Source organism: Lagenorhynchus albirostris, chromosome 3 (genome assembly GCF_949774975.1).
Source record: "Lagenorhynchus albirostris chromosome 3, mLagAlb1.1, whole genome shotgun sequence".
Classification (NCBI taxonomy): Eukaryota; Metazoa; Chordata; class Mammalia; order Artiodactyla; family Delphinidae; genus Lagenorhynchus; species Lagenorhynchus albirostris.
The window spans coordinates 102,870,439-102,889,565 of record NC_083097.1 but is presented as its reverse complement, the minus strand read 5'-3'; the positions used below and the strand labels follow the sequence as shown (position 1 = coordinate 102,889,565).

The 19,127-nt window shown below is 41.8% G+C and overlaps 1 protein-coding gene across 2 annotated transcripts in view; it reads left to right on the top strand.

Annotated features, from left to right (window-relative positions):
- The first annotated feature begins 771 nt into the window (after positions 1-771).
- Positions 772-19,127, top strand: part of ZNF608 (zinc finger protein 608) — a 98,437-nt gene continuing 80,081 nt past the window's right edge. For both annotated transcript variants that reach the window (XM_060143490.1, XM_060143489.1), the window contains exon 1: positions 772-1,710. In XM_060143490.1, coding sequence (XP_059999473.1) covers positions 802-1,710 — 909 coding nt within the window. In that variant the 5' untranslated portion in view covers positions 772-801. The remainder of the gene's footprint in view (positions 1,711-19,127) is intronic.

Genomic DNA, 19,127 nt, shown 5'->3' with positions numbered 1-19,127 from the left:
GGGGGGTATGTGTATGGGGGCGTTATTGGTTGTTTTTTTCTGTTCCTTACTGGGAACAAAAACCAGATTGCCCAGACAATTTGTAAAAAGAAGTAATAAAATTAGAAATGAGGAAAATTTAGCAACATCATTCTGAAACTAGCCTTAGAGAACTTCCAGGGTCTGGTCTTTTAAAAACTGCAAGATCTAGGACATGTTTAAGGATGTTTAAAGCGTGTTCCTTCCTCTTGTCCGAGTGTTCAGGCTGTTTCTGGGGTTGTTACCATGTGTCTGTGCTAGAAAAAAAAATCCTAAACTCTTTTTTTTTTTTCCCTTAAACCTTTCTGGACTTGACTCAGATCCTTAAGATATTTTAATGCTTTTTAAAAAGTGATTATCCTTGTGTTGTTGATAAAGGGCTTTTCTTTTTTAGCTACTGTAAGATGCTTACTGTCATGGGTACGTTTTTCGGGTTTGGTTATTTTTCTTTAAACCTGATATTGGACTGTGGAGACAATACATGAGCCACCTTCCTCACCATCCTTCCCTGTACCCCTCACTGACTCCCCAGTATTAATCGTTTTTTATTCTGGTAACACCCAGACAAGAAATATTCGACTTTTCCCCCCTTCACAGGAAAAGGTGGACCTGGACTGAAGGGTGTAAACCCCCTGGACCCATTCCTGGGGCAGGAAAAAGAAGAGGAAGATTAGAAGATTTTTTTTTTTTTTTTAAGAGAAAGCCCAGCGGAGCTAAACGAATGTCCCCTCATCTCCAAAGGAAAGTTCATCGGATTTTTATTCTAGAGAGCTCATCTTCAGGATGTCAGTGAACATTTCTACGGCAGGAAAGGGTGTGGATCCAAATACGGTTGATACTTATGACAGTGGCGATGATTGGGAAATCGGGGTTGGAAATTTAATAATTGATTTGGACGCTGATTTGGAGAAGGACAGACAGAAATTTGAAATGAATAATTCCACCAACACCACTAGCAGCAGCAACTCTAAGGATTGTGGAGGTCTGGCCTCCAGTGGGGCCGGTGCTACCGCAGCCTTAGCGGATGGCCTAAAATTTGCTTCTGTTCAGCCCTCTGCTCCCCAGGGGAATTCACACAAAGAGACCAGCAAATCAAAAGTGAAAAGGAGTAAAACTTCTAAGGATGCTAATAAATCTCTGCCTTCTGCTGCCTTGTATGGGATTCCCGAGATCAGCGGCACTGGCAAGAGGCAGGAAGTCCAAGGGCGCCCTGGAGAGGCAACTGGCATGAATTCAGCGCTGGGTCAAAGTGTGAGCGGCGGCGGCGGCGGCGGCGGCAACCCGAACAGCAATAGTACCAGCACCGGCACCTCCGCTGCCACCGCGGGAACGGCCTCCTGCGGGAAAAGCAAAGAGGAGAAGCCAGGTAAAAGCCAGAGCAGCCGAGGCGCCAAGCGGGATAAGGATGCGGGGAAATCCAGGAAGGACAAGCACGACCTGCTTCAGGGCCACCAGAATGGCAGTGGCAGCCAGGCCCCTTCCGGGGGCCTCTATGGCTTTGGGGCCAAGAGCAATGGAGGTGGCGCGAGCCCCTTCCACTGCGGGGGCACTGGGAGTGGCAGCGTCGCGGCTGCTGGGGAAGTTAGCAAAAGTGCCCCGGATTCAGGGCTCATGGGAAACTCTATGTTGGTAAAGAAGGAAGAGGAGGAGGAGGAGAGCCACAGGCGAATCAAGAAACTGAAAACTGAGAAGGTAGGATAAAGACGCCTTCCTAGATCTCCTACTTTCCTCTTTGTGTGCATTTGTGTGGGTGCGTGGTGGGTGGGGACGTGCCTCTGTGTGCCTTACACTTCGTGCTTTCTGGTTCTTTGTGAGATTTCTCTTCTGTGCATCCTTCCTGTGAACTTTTGGTATGGGGCAGCTTAACTTGGGTGCAGTGTTTAGCTCCTGCTTCTGCTGCTGCTTGTGGTGCTAGTGTTTGGGTCCCCAGGTGGGAGGGTCTGGGTGTTCCAAGTACCTTTTGCCCTGCAGAAGGGCTCTTGGCCAGTCAGCTCGTTGCGGTGTGCTTTTAACAGAAAACCTGCTCCTGTACCCACTTACCTCTTCTCCTGATTTCTCCCCCTAAGGAGAACTGTCTTCTGTTTTAATTTACACGTCCTAGTATTTCTGGTAATGTGTCCTTAGGTGCAGGGTTCACGTTGCCTCCCTGGAGAGGTATGTCGAGGATTCGAATTTGCACTCCACCCTCCACCCATTTATTTTTTCATGATATTCTCCAAGATAGTCTTGTCAAAGGATATGGTACTGTTACTGGTCCCGAATGAAACCTTGGTCTCCTAGGGTCATTGGTTTCATAACCGTGTAGCAAGAATGGAATGGTTTTGGTGACCGCCAGGACTCTTTCCTTGTTCCCTTGCCCAGTTCTTAGCTGGAGATGTAAGAGTGTTATCACTTGGATTTCTTGCCTGACCAGGGAGCTGAAATGTTGGTAAGAAAAGTGAAATGGACTTGGTGGATTGGTGTGCTGAAAGGTGAAAACGGAGCCAAAAGATACCCGAAATACGTGTTGCATTTGAGCGGTGGGGAGCGTTGATTTAGGTAATTCGGACCCTTTTTCCCATCTTTGTCATTGTCGGAAAGTCTAGTGAGACACTGCCTTCGAAAAACTGCCCCTCGTGTTGTGCTGCTTTGTGCTGGAGGCCTAGGACTTACTGGTCCGGCAATTACTGTGCATTAAGTGATGTCCCAAGAGCTGAAGGTGCTCTGTCCACAGAGCAGGTTGGGAGTGAACCGGGGGAGTGAGTGCTGTCTCTATAAAATTAACGTTTAATTCTACAGATTGTGCCTTGCAGAAGCAAATGCGTGTCGTGTGGTTCGTGGCATGGTTGTTTGGTTATATGCTTATTAAATAATTTGATCTTTGCTATTTCTCACTTGGTCAAAATTGTGAAGTGTCTTTGGGTGATTATTTCTGTGTACAATTTCTCACTGCTGTCTATTTAAACCTTTTTCTTTTTGCAGGAATAAAGTTTCGGTTTTATGATTTTAGAAGTCGATGAAGGTACATTAAGGTGTAGATGATGCCAAAATCGCAAAAAGCCTCTGAACGCCTGCTTCTTCTATCCATATCCCCTTGGTCAGACAGCATTTTACACTGATGACTTTAAATGCATTAAAAAAAATACAGTCCAGGTTTCGATTCTTATGCTGAAATGTGGACTTTCACATAATTTCTGCTAAAAGGCGTTCTGAAGTCTTCTTATTAGTACAGTAGAGCATTTACTTTTGTTGCCAGTAGTCTTCAAATTGCAGTTCTAATCTGCCCTAACTATCTAGATGAATTGCCCTAATCCAGTGCTCACAATGGCTGTGGTTAAGGAGTCAGAGCCATTTGATTGGATTCACTGCTGCCTGGAATGTGGGAGGTACTGCCCTTAGCCTTTTAATCTTCCAGCCAAATGTTCACAGTCAACAATTTTGTTTAGCTGGCAATTGGAACATTTCAGTATCTCAAAGGCTGCTGTCATGGCAACTGAGATGAGAGCGTGGTGTCGGTTCTCCAGTTTTTGTGTTCTTTTCACTTTCCAGTCACACAGGAAACTGGATGAAAAATGGAAGAATTAAGTTATTCATATACATGCAACTCATCTTCAGTCAGAGGAGTATAAGTGTGATAATGTGAATTACCTAAATAAAGAGCAAACAAGTCATGATGGGTCTGGGGTGGAGGGAGGGGAGCAAGCACAGTGCATTTAGATTCATACCACTGCCAACCGTAGCTGCTGGTATGGGCACAGGGCCCCTTCAGGGATGGCTCTGAGGGGCTTGAATACTGCAGTGTGGGCCATTCTCTGTCAAGCTGTGGTGCTGGCTCAGGATCTGGAAGCCTGTTCCTTCAGCTTTCCTCCCCACGCCCACTGCACCCCAGAAGGACTTCTCTTAAGAACGCTTTCCTCCTTGGCACACAGAGATGGCACTCCCTTGTACAGATGCCACCCAGGGAAGTCACTCTAATTCCACTAACTCTTGGTTGTGTAAAATTTGACTTCAATTTAGAAAATACTTCCTAATGACAAGGAGGAGACCTCTTGAGGCGGGAAAGATTTAGTAGGACAGGCTTTACCTGGCAAAATAATTCGACACCGAGGCATCCTTTGAGAAAGGTTTTTTGATGTTTTTGCACAATGTTTTAATTTCAGCCTTGTTTGATTATCTGGGTTTGTGAAGAGTAAGTGTCTTAAGGGTGAAGGTGGTTAATTTTCGGCAATCGGATGTGGCTCATGAAGGGGTCAAATGTGAAAACCAAAGGGGGGTGTAATGTGGTGTGTGTGCTTTTTTCTTTTTCTTTTTCCTGGTTGGATGGTTCCAGGAGATTCATAAGACTTGCTGTCACCGGTGAATTTTCACAGCATGCTTCTATGTCTATTTTTGGTCTGTTTATTCTGTTTCTTCACTACACAAAGTCATGTAAAACATGATAAATTGGACCTTATGAAAGGTCCAATTATGAAATTAAATCAATGAGCGTTCTAGTCCTTTATGTGGAAACCACAAGTATGTTGTAAAAGTCGCCACTCTCTTAATATGTGAACAAAATCAAAACATGCCATGATTCTAAGATACTTGAGCTGTATTTCTATAGCCCATTTTGTGGTTAAGCCACCAGTGACGTGTCTGAATAAGTAGATATGACGGTTTGGTTTTTGGTTGTTAAAACCTGCTTCCCCACCTGCCCCCTCCTTTTCTTTTGAAGCATAATAGCCTGTATTGAGGCTCTTCTGCATGTATCCTCCTTAACCGTCTTACAGTTTTGACCTATCAGACGGAGGCATTCGGCTGGGCTAATAGTTCAATACAGTACATGGGTTTATTTGATCGCTGGGATATTCCAAAATACATACAAGAATTCTTAAAAACAGCTGAGACTTCAAATACATGTGAAGAGCATAGGAGATCTTATGGTTGGGTCTTAGGATCCTGACTCTTCAGTATGCATTTAGAAAAGAGAATGATTTGAGTAATATCATGCTGCTTTCATTAAGCTGGTCCTTAACAGCCTAAGTGTGGGCTCTACAAATGGACCTGTCTATAAAGGATATCATTCATTTTATTTTATTCTCTTGTAGAAGCCTTTTTACACTTCACTAGGGAATTCTGGCACGTTTTCTAAGTGAGTGTGATTAGTTGAAGAACATATTTTGATTAATAAGTTTTGTGGATGATATGCTTCCCCCCCAAATATAGTGCCCCCCTACAAATTCTGCTTAGAGAGTGCAGTTTATCTACTGTGAAATAAAAGGGCAGAAAGGTCACTTGCTATAATTAAAGAACAAAGTCCATTGTTGTTGGACAGCAAACTGTTTTGAAAGCTACATAAGGGATTTAGCTGTTGAAAACGTTGGTAACTAAGGGTGGCTCCCGATCAGCATTGACTCAGCTCCTTTCTTTTCTATAGGCTTCCTCGGAGGATGACAGGGCTTTTGCAGTGGGTGCAGAGGGGCTGCTCTTTCCCCAACGAAGTTTTCTGTGAGACCCCGTGGACGCTTGGAAGATTTGCATAACCAGGCACATCCCTGGGTTCTGAGCACAGTATCTGTAATCTGCTGGGCTTGCTGGAGAAATTTTAAAAATTACTCAGCAGCTGATCAAGATTGTGCTAAAAGAGATAAATAACGTTTAGCAACTTTTAATAACTTTGCAAATAGTCTGTAAAAAAAAAAAAAAAGAGGCGGGGAGGGATTGATTGTCCAAATGTCATGAGGTTAAGAATGCTCTTCAAGGGAAATTGCTTGGCTGCAAGATGGTTTTAATTAGGGTGTTAGAAAGACTTATTTTTCCTAAGCAGCATTTTATAGTTAGTAAATGAAATCTATGCCGAAAGTGCTAAGCAGAAATCTCCCTAACCACAGAGGTGTTCAATAACCAGATTCAAACAACATGGAAAGAACCATCTGTTCTTCGTTTTCAGCATGAAAAACAAGGATTGAACGGCTGAGATTTGCTCCAATTTTGACTGTGTGTGCCTTTTTTTTAATTTAAAAAAAGTTCACCTGGTACTTCATAGCAACTCGAAATTGCTGTAATATGAGCAACACTGTGAAAACACATGTTCCTACATTTATTTTAACCAGTTCCACTTTTATTTAAAAGATTTCCAGAAGCTCAGCCATTGAACACTTTATAATGGTTATTCAGTTCCTGCAGGCAATCACAATGAGGGGTCAGTTCTTCAAAGATCTAACTATTTAGTCAGTATCTGAATTATTCTGTCAATTTTCCCCCTGGAGGCAAGGGGGGGGGGCAAAGGCTCTCCCAGGCTGACTCTGGTCAGCGTTTATCGGTTAATCTAATTGTACATGGTAGCCACACCTGGACCGATGTTTGTTCTACATAGACCTTGCTCTGGTGCAGAGCTGTTAGTCTAGGATTGTTGATCATGAGGGAAATATTCTTTTAACACTGATGACTTTGGAGTCCTTGACTTTTAGATGGTAAGCTTCTTGGCTTCTGGTTTTAGTAAGAGCCCTGGGTAAAACATTATCCGGCCTTTGTTTGAGGTCTTTTATAGAAGCTAATGACTGGGCTTGTGCCTCCCTCAGATAAATGACATTATCTCTGAGTGGGCTGACAGGAAACAGACATGTTAATGGTGAAGCTGCGGGGAGGATCTGCCCGGGTTCTGACAAAAGAGTGGAGAAGGGACCCCTGGTTGTGGTCATTAACACATAATGCATTCTTGCTCTTCCTAAGAGGCCCTTGATAATTGGAAAGCTATTTTAGCCACAAGCACTTAAATCATAAATCTACCACTCCTAGTTCCTTTGCATTCTTAAAAGTAGCAAAGTAATGTGTTTCTTGTTAACAAGTGTGTGATCTGGTTTTTAAAAATGGTGGCAGTTCTAGGCGGTGTGGTAATGACGTTTGGGAGGGCTGCACATCCCACTGCTTCTATCAGATGGGATCTCTCTTTGTCTTTCACCAGGGCTCAGTCATCCCTCTACTTTAGTAAACGAAGAAGTGGGTCCAAAAAGTAAAAAGAAATCATTTTTATACTTGAAGATGTCTCATGGAGAGGGATAGAATCTGTTTTTTCTAAGTTGGGCAAAAGATTTTGCTCAGTGATTTGAATGTAATGAAACCTGCCTTTTGAAGTGTATGTTTAAAAAGTCATGGGTATAATTGAGTTTCAATGCAGTTTAAACTCTCTGCTTCTTGAACAGAGATAATTGCCATGTTGAACACACTCTAGAGGTGTAGAAGAGGTGGAAGGATCATGTTATTCTATTCTTTAATATTAAGCACTGGAAGTTTTTCATAGTAATTACTGTAGCACAACATAGTTTTGATTGCCAGCACTCTGAACTTGCCGGTGATCTGAACATCAAGGGTTTTGCTTGAATACTAAACAGTTTATTCCTAAGTTACTTGTATCACATTCTTGTAGAACATGGAAACTAGAACTAAGGAAACACGGGGCGCTCCTTAGCAACAGCGGAGTGGAAATAACCCCTCTTCACTAGGACAGTTGTCGATAAATAATAATACCCTTTTAATCTGTACATTTAAGGTTATAGGGAAAGAGAACAGGTGAAATCTCTGACCCGGGAATGACTTCAGTCGTCATTACAGGCTCATACAGGGATCAGACTGGTACCCTGTGTCTGGTATTTATTTCATAGGTATGTGTGTAGAAATGTTATAATGGCATATATAGCTGTTGGGTTGGGAGTGGACTGGGAGTGTTTAGTAAGTGTGGGCTTTATTCTTTTAAAAGAAGTCACCGTTGATTTTCTGTTTCACTCTGCTGCCAAGTAATTGGCCCCTTCATATCCATCCAGTTCTCTCTCCCAGCTGAAGTTTCTTTAGTGACTTCTTGCTCTCCGTAGCAAGTTCTTTTTAATTTAAGCTAAAGGTTTTGGCAGTGCGAACAAAGCCTTTGCAACTGAATGAAAGGTTGTTAAATAATTCATAGTAGATTGACCATCAGTCGGGCTGTTTGTAATGCTATTTTGAGCGCATAAAGGATATTCAAGACGGGGAGATTGGCACCTTGCTCCTAGAGCTGAGTTCTGCTAAATATCTGCTAAATTTTGGTTAGAAATACCTTTGAGAAAGTATTAAAATAGATTATAGGTTTTGCCTGAAGAACTGAAGAGATTACAAAGTGAATACTTCTTCTATTTTGATAGGTCAGTGGCCTTTGAACCACCTGTATCTCATCTGGTACTCAGAAGGCTTCCCCCCTTCCCCATGAAGCTAAATGAAAATTTAGAAATATATATTTTGGTTGTAATAGAGAACTCAAAGAGAAGGGTGCTTCGGTCCAAACAAGTGGGTTGGAAGTGATGAATAAATTACTGCTGCTGGTTTTTCAAAGCTACTCTTTCTTCTTTCTCATCCCCACCTCCCAGCCCAGTTTGATTATTATTCACTGTGACTATTCTCGCTCAACCACTGAGCTTTTTGCAACTCCTGGTAATCCTCATTCTCAGCTAGCACCTTAAGAAAAACGTGCCTACGGGGGACATTGAGGCACATTCCAATAATGCCATATGAAGGCGGCTTTCACAGTTTAAAAATACATCGATTGTATTTTGTGTTGTACATATGATTTTAGAAAGCAGATATTTAGGTTGTGGAATTGGCTTATTATCTTAACCAGAGAGCAGATGGCATGGTGCCACAGACGTATAATTTTACTTAAAGGGACTTTTAAGGTTTTGATGTGTTTTCTTTTCCTCTTATTTCCCTGATGGCTTCTTTTTATTGAAGGGTAACTTAAGGAGACCTGGTAGCAATTTTACTGCCTTCCCCCTGACAGTTTGAAATAATAGCTTGGTCTTTGGTTGTACTGATCTTCTACCAGTCAACTTGATTCTGGTTTTTGTCATGTGGCAGTGAATTAAGAAAAAAAAAAAGGGTTTGTAGTATGTTTTAAGAAATGGACTCTTTTATATGCTTCAATTAGCAACAGACGACAAAGTTCCAATTGGTCACACTTTCAGGAACTCCTAGAAGTGACTGTTCCTCCTTTTGATTTAAGAAAACTCCTGATTTGGTTTCTTAGGAAAGCACATCTGGTCCTTTGGCTGCTTTAGATCCACCTTTTTTGTCTTGTGCATTAGTTCCTGCAGGTTCAAAGGTCCTTTTTGAGTTGTTCTTGGTAGGTTAGCACGCTTTCCCCATACTGGAGGGCTGTCCTTTTTTTGGTTGCTACGCCTACCACGTGTTTGAATTCACTTGGCATAAAAATACCATTTGTTTCAGTGACTGGATTTTACAGTTTTACCCATTTTTCACTTAGAACATCATCAGGATGAGTTGGAAAGCATCTCTCTCTCTTTTTTTTTTTAACAAAGTGCGCATAGCCAGACCAGATTACTTTTGGATTTCCTGTCACCTCCTTGGCCGATTTATGGATGGCTCATGTTAAAAGCAACAATAATGTTTGAATTGGAAGGGCTGAAGCCTCGGGTTTTCATTCTTCACGGAGAACTGTTTATTTGTGTGTGGTTCACCACAGTACATGGATAATGCTATCAAATCTGTGCTTTATTATAGGCTTATGACTAGCACAGCAGCACTTAGTTATGTGTTTCTGCGTTTCCCTTCTTTGCCAATTCTTTTGTGATGGAAATGAAATTAGAACCGAATCTTTGCAGCCAAGGAGAAAATAGGCACAACAAGTAGAAATTGTCCCTTGAGCCAGTTCAGAAGTAAGCAGTGGTGATTTAAGAAACATTTTTCTCAAAGGAAGTGAAATCCATAGGAAAAAAAGGACTCCGATTTAACTTCTCCGTGAAGATCAGTGGAAGATGAGCTGCACACTTGGACAAATGGAGGCTGTTCCAACAGAAAGGCTTTATCCCTTTATATTGTTTCACATCTGAAGTAACTGATTGAAGAGCGGTTCCCATTCCCAAACCTTTCAGCTGCTTTGAAGGTGGAATGTGAGTTCAGTAATATTGTTGGCTTCTGCTCCCCGAAGGGAACAACATGATTTGAAGACAGAGCAATTGAGCTTTTCCGCATCAAACTCCATTTGGCCAATTGTCTCCATTTACATTCCTTGCCCAAATCCTTCACCAGCCTTTCCCATGATGCCGCAGCAGATGCCAGACACTGAAGTAGAAAGCGAGCAGCTGTTTCGATTACTCCAAGGCTGTATTATCCTCCACAATCTGCTTGCTTTTTCGCTCCCCTCCCCCACTGGAAAAAAAAGAAAGAAACCTTCTCTCCCTCTGACGTTTGCCCGCTCGCTCGGGTTTATCAGCCTGCGGATTTTCTATCTTATCAGGACCACGGATTTTCTATCTTATCAGGACCACGGATTTCTCGGCAAGGCCCGGTTTATTGTTCCGCGGGGGAGCAGATGGAGGGCCCTGGGCTCCGGGGAGCGTGGCCGGGCCCGCGCGCTCCCGAAGCTGGGGGCCGTGGCGGGGGCGCGCCGCTGGGGCCGCGCCCTCCTTCCCTCCCAGGACCCGTTTATAGCCCCGAGCGCAGTAAATCTGTCAGCTCTTCACGACGCCGTCACCTCTTTCTTCATTTGCTCCGGCTTCTAGTTTGACAACGTTCCCCTGAGGCGGAGTTCTAATCTGCTTCCAATTAGTTGCAAAATGTGACTGAAATTTCCACATTATGACTGCTGTTTTACTTGCACGCATACATCCAGAAACAAATTAATGCTCTTGAATATTTATTTTTTGAGCCCTTGGATTTCCTTGAAGAAGAAGAGTTTCCAACTGTTGGGAATGACTTCCAGGGTTTGCATTTTCTTCTCTGGAAGCCTTCTCTACTCAGTATATTGCACAATAACCACCGTGGGGTCCCCCCCCCCGTCTCTTAATAAGCCTTTTCCAGCTTTTTCAAGATTTCTCAAAATGTGTCTGTTCAAGTTACACAGATCAATTTTTTAGTATTTCTAAAATAAAACAAGGATGTTTGCCCGAGTTTAATGGAGGGGGCCTCCTGGTGCATGTTTTAATAGAACACGAATACACACAAATTTGCTTCTAAGTATAGCTGAAATACATTTGGTCAAGGCAGAAAAGACTTGTTACACACTCTTAAATACTTTCATGTGATATTCAGAAACTGAACGAATCGAGCGATTAGTTAGCCTAACAGATACAAGGACAGCATTAAAGATGTCACTATGGGCACTAATGTTATCCTACACGTTTGTGCCTAGATCCTGAGCACACCTTCTGGCAGCTGTTGGAACTCGTGGGCTGCAGCAGACATAGTCGATGGCTTCCTGTGACTCTAGTACCCCTTATCCTACATAATCTAGTGTTACGAGAATGTCTTGGACTCTGGGTTTCAGGATGGTTCTACTTTGAGGGAGCTCAACTACTCCAACTCTCTTTCCTCCTTTTTAGTGTTTGTTTTTTTTTTTAACAAAGATACTGATCCATCTGATTATATGTAAATATTAGGGTTGTTTGCATCTTGGCTGCTGAGAGGTCAAATTTAGCTTTATTCCTTGTCTAAAAGACTACTTTCTCCTGTACTGCAAATTTTAGTACCAAGGCAGCGGGGTCTCGGCTTTAGTATTTGCAGGAAGGTGGTGGCCTTAAAGAATGTGAACAGCCACATTTACTGGTGTATTTTATTGTAGTGTTCAGACTTCAGCATCTTGATATCAACAGTAATAATGGACTCTAAAAAGGTGTGAAGAATTTTATTGATGGTAAAGTGGTTATGTTGATCACGTTACTCTGTATTAGTTTCTAAATAACACCTTCAAATGTAAATAGATCAAGTTTTTTCTACAACGTTGTCACATATAATCATAAAAGGCCTATATTGATTGATTTATAATGTCCTTTTTTAATGTGCTGTTTTCAACCTCTATAATCAGGAGGTGGAGCGTTTATTTTACTATGTTTAAAAATAAAACTTATTTTAAATTATTTATTACATGTAGGATATAAATTATTCAAATTATTTTATCAAAAAACTTTCAGCTATGCTGGAATTCCACAAAAGAAGTAGGAACATTCTTTGTTTTGCTTCCTTTCTTTTTACTCTATGACTGGTAGTAGAAAAAATAGCGAGATTGAAATCCTTAAAAATTTAAAATGTGGGCCTTTCAGGCTGTAGAGACTTCCTGGGTTTAAAAAAAAAAAAAAAGAGAAAAGCGTGGCCCCATAGTGAAATGCTCACAATGGGCACGATTGTGCTAGCCCCTCAAGTCCTGGGATTCACTAATTGCCCTTTAATGAGGTCGGTCTGCCCCAGCTTTTCCCCTACCTTGGGAGGAAAAGCACACAAGACAGTTGGAGTTCAAGTGGATCTTGCTGTATTTGCAACTTAGCATAACTGCTTTGAAGGCCCCCAGGGCGCTTAATTGGGGCTGGGCATTTTTGTTTTGGGGGAGACTACACACAGCTCCCCATTGTGTGTGTAGAAGCCACCGTGCGTCTTGGAAACATTACATGCTTTTGTTGATGGTGCATAGTTTTATAAACTCCAAATGAGCTTATTGCCTTTTAACCACTGGGAGCACTAAATAGTGGAAGAACCTAGAAGTCTCTGGGTTGGGTAGCCGCCAAGCAGCTAAAAAAAAAAAAAAAGAATGAATGGTTTAATTGTAGAGCAAACCATTTGTTTACAGATTAAGATTTATTCAGTCACCAAATCCTATGGACCAGGAGGTAAAAGAATGAGGCCTTAAGGTATAGGAATTGAGTGCCCGGTGTTATGTTTTGTGATCATGCTTAGCTGTTTTTACCCATGTTTTTCACAAAAGAAGAATGAATTGTTGAATGGTGAGAACTGCTTGGCCAAGTGTACTTTTTAAGCTCTAAAGAGAGAGGGGAGGAAGGAGGAGGCAGGTTGTCATTTCTTTGCTGCCTGGTCAGGAAGCTAAAGACTTAAAGTTTCTCCACCTGAGAGGGGGACACTGGCTGTCGCTGAATTTTCCTGTTCAAATGAGGGGGACTGGTGATGGTGGCGGTAGAGGTAGGGAGTAAAAAGTGGGAAGGAAGTGTGTGGGAAAGCGGGTGGCTGGTGGAGAGCCTTTGTTAAAATGGCCCTAGACAATGCATTCTCTTAAATAATTGGGACCCTTTTACAGAAATTCCCCACTATTTCATTAGTTAGTGGCCGTGGTACTGAATAGAGAGAAACTCTCCAGCCACGGCGGCAGGGAAGTGGTATATAATTTTGGGGAGGGGGAAGAGCTATTGCCTGGCAGCCAGAATTTCAGGTTGTCTTTTTTTCCTTCCCTCCCTCCCTCCCTCCCTCCAATAGAAGAGCAGAAATCCTGGCATTTGGTCCCACTGTAGTTGTCGTCCTTTTAATCCGTTTTTGAACAAAGGGTTTAAGGACATCACTAGATCACTAGTTAAGTGCTATTTTCTAGAAGTGTCATTTTGAACACTTCCCAATTCACTGTTTTTTATTTTTGCATTAATCTTCTTGGGAATGAAACCCTTTATCTCAAAGTGCTCTTTTGTGTATAAACTGTCACCCTAATGATAACTCTGGTTACTACAAGTATTGTTTCTACGAGATGTCTTTGTATGCTGCTTGGCCATGAAAAAGCCCATTCCTTCCGTAACATTAAAATTACTTGTTTGCTACTTGATGCACATTTGATAAATTGAATTTTCAAATATGTTAAATTGGCTTAACATGATCTTGTTTTGTTTTTCTCCTTAACTAAGTTCTGGTACTTTTATTTTGGTATGATCCTTTTGAAATGGCTTGATTTTCGAGTCTAAATCATGGCTGATAGCTTCACTTTACAAATCTTTCCCTTGTCGGGTGGTGAGTAACAGGATTATAGGAATGGGGGCGCAGAGAGGATGTAAAGATTTAGGTGTAAATGTTTTCAGACTTGTCAAACTAGTGACTTTTTAATGTGCTGTTGTTCATTCCAGATGCTTTTCTATTAACATTTTCTATGTTAGTAAAGAAAGAGACTGGATTTTATTCTGTGAGCATCCAACATAATTTTTCAAACTTTTAAAAAAATTTATTCAAGTATAGTTGATTTACAATGTTGTGTTAATTTCCACTGTGTAGCAAAGTGACTCAGATACACACACACACACACACACACACACACACACACACATTCTTTCTCATTCTTTTCCATTATGGTTTATCACAGGATGTTGAATATAGTTCCCTGTGTTATAAAACTTCAAACTTTTAAATCTCGTAAAATTCAGCACTGTCATAGTCACTAAGTAGACTGAATTTGTATAAATACATTTTTTAAAAATCATGTTTTACCAAAGAGGTAAATCCCTGCAAAGCCCACCTAAATTTGATTTCTTTGGGTGTAGTTGGACTGATGATACGTGCTCAACCTAGGTTTACTTAGGAAACCAAAACAAAAATGCGAAGATAAAGAAACATAGCTCATGTTAATATTTATGACAGCCTAGAGGCTTTGCAAGATTGAAATCTCTTTGCAGTTTTAATCCCCCCTGGAAAGAAAGGTTCCCCAACCCCCCACCGCCCCAGATTGTTAGTGCCTCCACAGTGTGAATGCTTCTCTGAGGGTTTTAAAAAGCACCTAAACATACCCTGTGTTTCAGTGAGTTTGGTCTGTGTTCACGTGTACATAGAGAATGGGGAAGCGGTGCTGAGCTTCCTGCCTTATTAACAAGGGTTCTCTTTTGTCTCATTCCTCCTCTCTAACCTGTTCTGTATACTATTTTAATTGGTTGTTTTTTCTTGTCCATATAAAATGTGAAAGGAAACATGCTAACCTTTTTAAGATGCTCTGAAAATGACTTTTATAAACCTGCTTACACCAAAGTCAGGTACTTTCTATTTTAGCTCACATTAAAGGCTTAAAGTCTCCTTTGAAAGGCTAACATACGAATCTATAAGCCTGCTATAAATTCATGTACCTTATTTCCTTGTAAAAACCAGTGTTTTCTACTTACCTGGAGTACAGCTGCGGAGTTACTTCCCGCAGATACTCCTGTCCAGTCTTAGGTGGATGGAAGTTCTGTACCATCTACAACTCTTTACCTGTGACGGGCTGATGACACAAAATCACTTGCCCTTGTTGGATTTCAGCTGAAAACTTAAACACATTGAATTTTCCTTTTCTGACACATAGTGAAATCTGAAGAGATTTGTAGACTTTCGTACTTGAAAAAATCTAGAAAATGCCCAGTGTATTCAAATCACATTTTTACTGGTGTTCAACATGTAGATACAGTTCTCTTTAAATTACCTCTGAATTTGGTGAGCAGCTTGTCAGCACACACTAGTAGTAGTAGGAAGTTTAATGGTGGAGGAGACATATACCTGTTTATCTTTTGCCTGTAAATAAATTCTGCAGGGTTTTTGAAGAATTTCATTTTGGCTTGTTTGTAACTCACTCAGGGCTCTGAAGAGTAATACTCACTGTACAAATATTCTGTGCGATGTGGTCTGGTCGCCTCCATGTTATTTGAGCCTGGATGTGCGTGCATAATTGGAGAGATTATTGGAGAGAGAGTGTTTTGCTGTGGTAGATGTGGTTTAAATCCTAGCACTGAGCATAGCATTTACTTTCTCAGCTTACCCACAAAATCTGTGACTAATTTAGTGAATGTGAAGATTTTAGTCCAGATGGTTAGGTTTAATTGTAAAAACTGGAAAGATTTCAAAGTACCCTTTGGGGGAGTGCGGGAAACAACAACTAAACAACAAAAGAGAAGGAGAAGTAAGTCACTAAATATAGCATATTTGTATATTACACATTTATAAAACACACACCCACACCCACATATATATATATATGTCTGTATATACAGTCAAGGAAAAGCTTGAAGAAGTTTTTATAGCAGTCAGCAAGAACAGCTAGGATCAAGAAGATAAGTGATTTTTAATGTTTAATGATTTAGTATGTTCTTTTTCAAGTGTTTCCTACTATTTGTGTGTTTGGCCTTTCCTGGGCTCAAAATAGGTTTCCTCTCAAGCGTGTTAAGAAGGTACCACTTTCCTGTCACCCTCTGTTCTTGGTTAAAGAGTGTTGGCAATTACCTCATCGAGAGTTCGGGAAATACCACTCTTGCCCAGGCCTTGGCCTGTGCCCCCTCACTGTGGTGCTCTCTGAGGCTTGTGCCAGCCTGTTCTTCTGCAGCTGTGAAGCTCAAAGAGGGAGTAAGCTTGCAGAAAGGGGCTGATGATTAGTGCTATGGAGGGACCAGTCTCCTTTTCAGCATCATTTATTCTGAACAGCTCTTGTACCAGCGTGAGTACAGTCATCTGAGCGGCTGCTTTTAAAGTCGCTCAAGACCTTCTTCTGGCTGCTTCCTATGCAGATCAGACCTTGAAGGATAGAAATTGTCCCCTTCTCTTATTGTAGTTGGGATACCACTGACCTAAAGTCTTGGGCCAATAAATTAGCTTCGAAGTTGGTAAGCTAATAGGGCTCTAGAGTGGACTTGCTTTGTACTACCTGGAATTAAAAGGAGAGATGGGGGGAAGGAGAGAAAGTGATCAAGGGGCAGGAGAAGGTTAGACCATGGGGCTATCGATAAGATCTACTTGGTTCAAGTAGAATGGCTGGGATTCATGGAACAGGGATCTACGAGGCAAGCAAATGGAAATATGCCCAAATACATAATGCATGCGTACATATATGTGTGTGTGTGTGTGTGTGTGTATATACACACACACACAGATTTCATAATATTCAGGAAATGTAGAGAGAGATGAGTTCAATTTGTATGTTTTTATTTACTGTGTATCCAGTGCTTTAACATTTGATTATTGAGCTCTCAGCATTGAAAAATGGCACAAGGAACAAGCGTGAGGTTGTCTTTCACGGTAAGGAAGATAAGCAGAAGGCCAGCTGTGTGAGGCTAATGATTTTCAGATTATGGAAAACCTGTGTAATACAGGCCAAAAGAAGGCGCTTCCTGAAGAGAAGTAAGTGTAGATCTTCGAGGCTATTATTGGGAGCATGGGAGAGCAAGATAAACGGAAGGCCAGCCACCCCAAAGCAGAGGTGATCTTTGCTTTGCTTTTGCCTTGCTTACATTACTTTTAAAAATATCTTTCTTTTACCTTCTGGTATCTCCCCATCTGCTTAGAGCCTAATTTTTCTCCATTTATCAAGAGCTTTGCCCTACAGCAATCCATTGAATAAGTGATTAAGGTGATTTTAAGGTGGTACCATCTTAAAAGTCTACTGTGAGTAGACTTTTTAAAGGCTCAAGAATGGAGCTCAAATGTCAGGACTTTCTGGTAGGAGGAGAGGCCGGGAGCTTCCCTGGTGTCTTCATCATACCTTTGGGGTGGTCATCTTTTCTGCCCCCAAAGCTTATTTTTTTGTAAAGCTGAATTTTGGAGAGAACCTCTTCTGTAGATGTTTTTTAACATTTGAAGCTGACAAGGTGTAAGTGATGAGGTTGAAGCACAGTCTGACGTGGCTTTTTTTCCCCTCTGTCCTGATTTCATAGTGGATATTGTAAGGGACTTTTGTAAGGAGTGAAGCTCAAATTGGGACCTGATAGGCACATGAAATCCTGAGGATTGGTATTGCCATTAAGTTATGGGGAGAGTCAGACTTGATAGTAGCATAAATGTCACAAATTTCTATTTCCCATATGTGTTGATATATTTTTATATATATTTATATAATTTGTGTTTTCTTTCCACTTTTCTACTATACCTGATGAATTTGATTTGAGAAATAAAAATAATAGAAATAATGTGCATAACTGAAGAAGAGCTATGCGGGCAGCTGTACAAGGTCAAGGCTACTAGAATTCTAAGGACACAGGTCAGAAAGATAATGGGTAATAAACTCACCAGTGCACCTGTCGACTCACCAGAGTTCCCCACAGTTTGTGCAAGCAGTGGTGCCTCTAATTTCTCTGAGGCCTTGCCTTCGGGAAAGAAGAGGGTTTTAGGGCTGACAAAGCCCACGGCTGTGTATTTTTTCTGTTGGAAACCCTGACGCATCTTAGGACACAGTAGAGAAGAGAGTCATTGGAAACAACGGAGTAGAAGATTGCCTACTTGTTGAGAACCTTTTCTCTTGACATTTCTTTAAGACCTCTGACGCGAGGAATTGGGTGTAAGAGATGAGTGTGAGGCAGGGTCTGATGTAGGTATGGTTTTGAAGCCCAGTTGCAGGGTAGAGAGCTGTGTCAAGTATGAACTTGAGATGGGAGAGAAAGAATTGGGCTGACTTGAGGGATATCAAAGCCTGTTCTCACGATTGGTTGGATATCTACACTTTTTTTTTTTTTTTTTCTGGACACACTTCCTAGTCTTTCTCTTGGTTGACTGCGCATGCTGTTAACTCCACCAGATAATACACATGGACTGTGTTCTGGGCAGACCGTGTTGTATTGGATTGGGAGTTAGGCTCGAGTCAGATCATGGAGGGCCTTGTAGACCATGGTAAAGAGTTTGGAGTTTAGTTTGAATATGATGAGAAGCCTTTATGCAGTTTTGAGTAAGGGAGTGACATGATTTGGTTTGTTTCTAAAAAGTTGCCCTTGACTGCTGTGTGGAGAAATGACTATAGAGAGAAATAGGGAAATGAGTCAATAAGACGTTTTCATTCGTCCCGGTGAGAGAGGATAGACTTCTTCATGGAGGTGGTGAGAAGTGTTCACATTGTCTCAGATAATGAGGACAGGACTTGGCTAGGGAGTGGTGAGAGGATGAGAATTAAGGATAACATCCAGAATTTGGGGGTGGGTGCAGTCAAGAATTGGGACACACCATTGATACACCTCATAGCTGCCAGGTAATGATGCTCAGATTGGATGGCCAGTGCTAGAGGCATTGATTGGAAGAAGTGGGAATGCAGGTGGGCTTTAAAGTCATGGGGCCAGAAGAGGTCACCTAGAAAGTATAGCTGGAGAAGACGGGGGCTCAGGGCTGAGCCGCGGGGCATTGGAGGAGCCAGCACTGCATTCCCTGAGGAGGGAGATAACCAAGCCAGTCTGGCGTTTCTGGAAAGCAAGTGCAGAAATTCTAGCAAGCAGTGTAATCATGATGCAAGAAGATGTGTTAAATGATGCCAAGAAGTCAGGTTAAGATGAGACTCAGAATTGACTCCTGACTTTGGAAGGACGACTGTTGTTTGTGATCGACCTTAACACAAGTGGTCCTAGGGGAGGGGTGGAGAGAGCTTTGTGTTCTGACAGTAGAAATATTAGAAAGGGGAGGTGTCCATGCAGGTCTCAGTT